This window comes from Phoxinus phoxinus (genome assembly GCF_949152265.1).
Source record: "Phoxinus phoxinus genome assembly, chromosome: 15".
Taxonomy (NCBI): Eukaryota; Metazoa; Chordata; class Actinopteri; order Cypriniformes; family Leuciscidae; genus Phoxinus; species Phoxinus phoxinus.
Window position 1 is genome coordinate 28775865 of NC_136890.1, and position 7028 is coordinate 28782892.

Genomic DNA, 7028 nt, shown 5'->3' on the forward strand with positions numbered 1-7028 from the left:
TTCCTATCATTATTTAGAAAGCAAATACGTTTTCTTTCTTTTTAAATCCCCCCCAAAAAAATGTAAATTAATATTTTTCAATACCAGTATGTCCAGTGTTTTAAACCTTTCTCTTTAAGATCGAAGATCTTTGTAAACAACAACATTTGCCAAGTTCGGACTTTGGAGACTTTTATTTTGAAATCGCATCATTTCCTTCCGTTTAAAAAACTCTTCTCTTCAGAACTGCTGCATCTTCCGCTTTGTTGCTGCGCATCTATATTAACTAGATTTTTTCTTCCAGACCGAAAGATAACCGATTGAAGATGAATGTGATCGATCATGTGCGGGATATGGCAGCGGCCGGACTGCACTCTAATGTCCGGATCATCAGTAGTTTACTCCTGACCATGAGCACCAACAACCCGTGAGTAGCTTCAGCTTTTAGGATGTAAACAGATCTGGAAGCTGTCTGATGTGAAGTGTGTGTCTGCCCAATAATGCCTTTAACATTTAACGATTTATTATATTAGATGCGCAGTATGCAGAAACAAGCTCATACGAAGTAAAAAATAATATTTAACAAAAGTGTTCATGCATTATTTTAGACAGTTGTAAATGACAAAAAATTCACCATGTAAACATAGTTTTCCCAAAATACTTTAGTTACTGCTGTCATTTCGATAGCTACCATAGTTTTGGGCCATGCTATAATAAATAAAAATGGGATCTCCTTTTAATTGTGTAAGAAACCTCAAGAATATTTTTGTCATTTTTTGAAATATCTTTTTAATAGATACCACGATGTTAATTTGGCAAAAACTATTTTTATTGTCTTAATACAATAACCCATGTCTTGTTTTGTCATTTAACACCCAATTCCCCACTGATAAAATCAAGTAGTCAATGTCTCACTAAAACGCATCATGGCAATGTGTGCCAGTTTTAAGAGACGAAGCCAAATCCATAGAAGTGTGTGTTTCTCTCTTTCAGGGAGCTGTTCTCACCGTCTCAGAAGTACCAGCTGCTGGTGTATCACGCTGATGCCATCTTCCATGATAAAGAGTACAGGAACGCAGCCTGTAAGTACAACATGGCTTTACAGCAGAAGAAAGTGCTCAGCAAGACATCTAAAGTTCGTCCCTCCAGCACAGGCGGCACGACATCTGCAGTGCAGGCACAGGTGAGCTCCACCAAATGTGCATTATTAGCTCATTTTTCTTGCTGACTAATGAGTTTTTGGTCACTGAATGGCTTTTCTGAGGTAAATGTAACATTGCGTGACATGGCTGTTTTATTGACGTCTTTCTGCGTTTGAAACACTGATTGGGCAATTACATGAGTCATGATATGGATTTCGGTAAGTCAGTATCATTCTGTCAACATACCTTCTGATGTTCATTCATTTCGTTTTGTAACGACTAGTAAAGCGTGTATATTACACTACAACCGTTCGTGTCAGTAAGATTAAATGTGTTTTAGAGAAGTCTATTATGCTCACCAAGGCTGCTTTAATTTGATTTAGAAAATACAGTAAAACATGATATTGTGAAATATTGTTACATTTTATTATTTGATTGAGATTTTCAGCATCATTACTCCAGTCCTCAGTGTCACATGATCCTTCAGAAAACATTCTAATATGTGGATTTGCTGCTCAATAAACATTTCTGCCACTTAATATTTTTGGGGAAACTATTTTAATCGAAAAATCTTGAAAATAATATCACAAAGTTAAAATTATGTGTATTTGCTGTGGCATTTAGGTGGAAATTATGGTTATCATGGTGATTTTTGTAATGGCTGCATTATTTCTAATGTTCATATATCTGTTTAAATGAAGTTTGACTCTAGTTAACCAGCTCTGTGTTGATTGACTGCAGAACTTGCCATCAGAGATTGAAGTGAAATATAAAATCGCTGAGTGTTACACTATTCTGAAGCTGGATAAAGATGCAATATCAGTGCTGGATGGGATTCCTTCACGCCAGAGAACGCCAAAGGTGTGTTTTCACACTCGGTTATTTACTTTATAATTCTGTGTGTGTCAATCTGACAAGCTAACATCATTAACATCTAAAAAATGAAATGAAATAAAATCAAAGAGAACATTGTTTAACTGTACGTGTTTCAATTACAGATCAACATGATGCTGGCGAATCTTTACAGAAAGGCCGGTCAGGAGCGTTCAGCCGTGACGAGCTACAAGGAAGTGTTGAGACAGTGTCCTCTGGCTCTTGATGCCATTATCGGTCAGTAAGAATACAGCATCTCGTCCTTTCTTTGTCTTTAAAGTTCACTGTGAGCCCAACATTAAAGCATCCTCGTGTGTGATCCGCTGCAGGGCTTCTGTCTCTGTCGGTGAAGGGGGCAGAGGTCGCTTCCATGACGATGGACGTGATTCAGAGCATCCCCAATCTTGATTGGCTGTCTGTCTGGATTAAAGCACATGCTTTCATACATGGAGGGGACAATCAGAGAGCGATCAACACTATCTGGTGAAGATTTGACACTGAATGAAAATAGGCTTTTCATGAATAAATCCACAATTTCAGTAAAGCAGATTTCTTAGCTGTTGCTCGGACATTTTTTGTAGAAATCTCTTTACAGAAATGTTTTATACATTAATTTTATTTATTAAAGTATAATAAATATTTGTTCTTGTGTGACTTGTTATTAGCCACCACTGTCATCAATCAGTTAATCATTATATTCACGGTTATTATTGTTGATTCATATATTTAAATTGACTTTTATTTAAAAATATATATTTTTCTTTTTAATTTTAGTTTGTCGTTTTTATAATTTTTTTTAATAGTTGTTTTATTTCAGTTAGTTGCCAAAGTATCATTTTTGTTTTTTATTCAAGTTTAATATTTCATCTTTTTTTCAATTAACCAAGATGATTTTTATTAGTTTTAGTTAATAACAATTATTATATTATATGTTGATTTTTCGATTTTCCATGTGAAAATGTTTAGAAAGCCCACCTTTTGAGGTATCTTTCCAGTCTTGAGCCGTTTTTGTTGAGTTGTACGTCTCTCCTCAGCTCTTTGGAGAAGAAGTCCCTCTTGAGGGATAACGTGGATCTTTTAGTGACCCTGGCGGACGTGTACTTCAGGGCTGGAGACACCAAGAACTCCATCTTGAAGTTTGAGCAGGCGCAGATGCTTGACCCTTACCTCATCAAAGGTATGTTCCTTTAGCCAATAGTTGTATTGCCTGATGATCCTTGTTGGTTTGAATGAAAGTATCATGCTGTTTTGTAGGTATGGATGTATACGGCTATCTTATGGCCAGGGAGGGTCATCTAGAAGATGTGGAGGTTCTCGGAGGACGGCTGTTCAACATATCTGACCAGCATGCAGAGCCCTGGGTCATATCTGGGTGAGTTTGACCTTCTAATAGGGCTTTTAACACTTGAAATAGTTATCCCTAGGTCAAGAATCCTGGATTATCTTGCTTCAGGTTTCACATAGTTTCCATAAAGGTTCCAAAATAGCACATCCTCATATTATGTATTGCTGACAGTACAGAAGGTTGAGCAGCGATCTCATTGGTTACTGATACAGCAGGAACCAATCAGCAGTGCCCTATAGAGGATGATGTGATTACAAGCAGATTGAGTTAATGACCTATCAGCCATTTAATGAGTTTAATGTCTGAACTTTGAATGTGTGAAACGCTCCTTTACCCAGGGTTAAAAGTGGGGTTTAGAACGACGATAACCCGGGGTTAAGCACAGTGTGAAAAGCCCTGATCCTGTGTCTGAAACTTCTTCAGATTAAGAAGATGCTAAACACCTTTTAAAAATGTTTGTTTTCCTCAGATGTCACAGTTTCTACAGCAAGCGCTACTCTCGCGCCCTCTATCTGGGAGCTAAAGCCATCCAGCTGAACAGCAACAGTGTGCAGGCGCTCCTCCTGAAGGGGGTTGCTCTGCGAAACATGGGCCGAGTGCAGGAAGCCATCATACACTTCAGAGAAGCCATGAGACTGGCGCCCTGTCGTCTGGACTGCTACGAAGGCAAGAAGCGTCTCATGATGATGGGGATGCGCCCGCTGGCTCCACTCAGTTGCCCGTCAACCTACAAGTCGTTTAGTCGGCTAGCTCATTTTTGTGATATTTTTGCTGGCAATGCTTTAAAGGGGATGAATTGAGAGAAGCTAGTTCTCCGAGAGCATTTTATCATGCAGTCAAAATGGAAATTACCCTTTCTGTTCTCTAAATGGGTGTTATTGATCTTGTTGTGAACAAGTCATCTTTGCAGTTTTCTTTTTATATTATGTTTTTCAACATTTGACCTCGTAATTTTCCATCTAAATGTCCCAACTTGATCCTCCAGTGAAATTAATTCCCTCTGGTGACGTATGCTGGACTTGTCCAATCATTTCGTCCACATAAACCCCGCCCCCTTCTTTAATCCGCAAAAAAACCTGCCCTACACTTTTTCTTTTTTAATAATCAGTTTCACTCGGCCTCCTTTTCATCATGTCTTTAAAGAGATGGTTTACCTAAAAAATAAAATTCTGTCATTAATTACTCACCCCCATCAGACTTTCGTTCATCTTCAGAACACAAATGAAGATCTTTTTGATGAATAACTGACACTTTGACACTTCAAAAAGTCCATTGAGAGATCATAAAACTAATCCATATGAATTGAGCAGTTTAGTCCGAATTTTCCAAAGAGAAACAATCACTATATACGATGAACAGATTTAATTTAGGCTTTTAATCTTCTGCTGGACAATAAAGTCTTTAACTTGAACTTATTCGTCAGTTGTGGTAAACAGAAGCTCAAGCATACAGACTTTGATCAAATATTTCAGATATTTAACCTATTTATTAGTTACTTAACCTCTGTTAGTTACTCTGTTGTGTTGTGTCCTATTTCCCCCCATGTCTTCAGGTCTGATTGACTGCTACCTTGCGTCTAATGGTATCCGGGAGGCTATGGGAATGGCTAACAATATTTACAAGACGCTGGGAGCGAACGCCCAAACTCTCACCATCCTGGCCACAGTGTGTCTGGAAGATCCCATGACCCAGGAGAAGGCCAAGACTCTGCTGGACAAAGCCCTCGCTCAGCGGCCCGACTATATCAAAGCTGTCGTGAAGAAAGCAGAGCTCCTCAGTACGTCAACTGTGCTCATAACAACTTCATTTATTTTAATTTACTTATTATAATTTTCTTAATTTATTCAATTTTTTTCTATTTATTATTTTTATTTATTTATTTATTTATATTTCTTCTTAAATAGTTTTTACCTATTATTTATTTATAAATTATATTATTAATTTTATTAGTATTTATTTATATAAATATATATATATATATATATATATAATTTATATAAAAAAGAATGAATAATATTAGATAAATGTGTATATATATATATATATAATATGTGTGTGTGTATATATAATATATTTTATTATTTTTTTAAATCTAATATTCTTATTAATATTAATTATAAATTATTGATAGCTGATAAATTGGTGTATTGCTATGTAACCCCTACTTCGTTTTCATTACAGGTCGAGAACAGAAGTACGAGGAAGGAATAGCACTTTTACGAAATACTTTAGCCAATCAGAGCGACTGCGTGCTGCACAGAATGCTGGGGGATTTTCTGGTAGCTGTTAATGACTATCAGGAGGCCATGGACCAGTACAGTATAGCGCTAAGGTAGCGTCATTTCCTCTCTACTGTACTTAACCTGAAACTCTCACTGAACTGATCGTTCTATTCCTCCTCCGTAGCCTCGATCCAAACGACCAGAAGTCTCTGGAGGGCATGCAGAAGATGGAGAAGGAGGAAAGTCCCACGGACGCCACGGTGGAGCTGGACGGGGACGATATGGAGGGCAGCGGGGAGGAGGGAGACCTGGAGGGCAGCGACAGCGAGGCGGCGCAGTGGGCCGATCAGGAACAGTGGTTCGGCATGCAGTGACCATCAACTAAGAGACTCTTAAGAGCTTGAGCACTTCAGACTTCACAGAAAGCATCCACACTTTTGCATTTTGATGTGTTTGAACAGAGAGATGCCATAATGCTCACTGCTGCCCTCTGGTGGTGAGTCACAGACATAACCCAATTTTTTTTTGTCATATCAAGAGATTAATTTTCAGAAAAAACCTGTATTGTCAGTGTATATAACTGGTCTCGGATGAGAATACAGCACAACTAAATTAACCAACACCAACATTACGACAAAGGAACGGGTGATCATATTTCAACATACAATGCTACCGGCATTTGTCTAAATACACAATATTATTTTCTAACAATTTATTAACATTAATTAAACATCATGCTTCTATTTTGTTGTATGTACAGGACTAGTGAACTCTGCTGCTCGCCCCATTGTATTATTAAATGTGTCAAATCTGTAAATATTTTCCATGCGCTTTCAAGCCTTTTTTGGTTGCAGCGCCAGTAAAAGTGATGATTGCTTCTGATGAAAATGCCTCAGGAAATGAGCCTATTACAAATTTCACATAATTTGAGACAATTTAAAAATGTCACTCCATTTTGCATTACTGCAATTTTACTGCTTATTCTCAATATTGATTTTCCATTACAATAATGCAGTGATATCTTTAATTATCACTTTGTTAGTGCAAAAGTAGTTTTTGGTTTATTTTATGCCATTATTTTCCTTTTGGTTTTGGGGTAAATGTATTTCTTGACAAGTTTTGTGAAATATACCGGAGCATATAAACGAGGCAATCAAAAATTATAAAAAAAAAGAGAAAAGAAATCTGTAGCCTTGTTTTTTTTTTTTTTTTTGCAGTGTGTTTGTCTTAATGTTTCTATATTGTGTAAATAAGACTTTTTGTAAATGTTTTGGAATTAAAATCATGGCATGAAAAAATGTGATGTTCAATTTTAGTAAATAGAATATAACTTTTACTAATACAAAAAAAAAAATCAACCGTTGACACTGCAACCATGTAATATCATTTTATTAACCACAAGTCATTGTGATAATTACAACACTAATTCGGCAGCTCCCGCCCTCCAGTTGTCATGGGAACTGCTGT

At 37.0% G+C, this 7028-nt stretch overlaps 1 protein-coding gene across 1 annotated transcript; it reads left to right on the forward strand.

The window, feature by feature from the left end:
* Positions 1–145: 145 nt before the first annotated feature.
* On the forward strand, positions 146–6476 carry anapc7 (anaphase promoting complex subunit 7). Its single transcript, XM_079636781.1, has 11 exons — positions 146–406; positions 973–1162; positions 1863–1982; positions 2120–2231; positions 2324–2477; positions 3029–3171; positions 3249–3366; positions 3809–4005; positions 4892–5116; positions 5521–5671; positions 5746–6476. The coding sequence occupies exons 1-11, from the start codon at positions 306–308 to the stop codon at positions 5933–5935; spliced, it is 1701 nt and encodes a 566-aa protein (XP_079492907.1). The 5' UTR covers positions 146–305; the 3' UTR covers positions 5936–6476.
* The last annotated feature ends 552 nt before the right edge of the window (positions 6477–7028 follow it).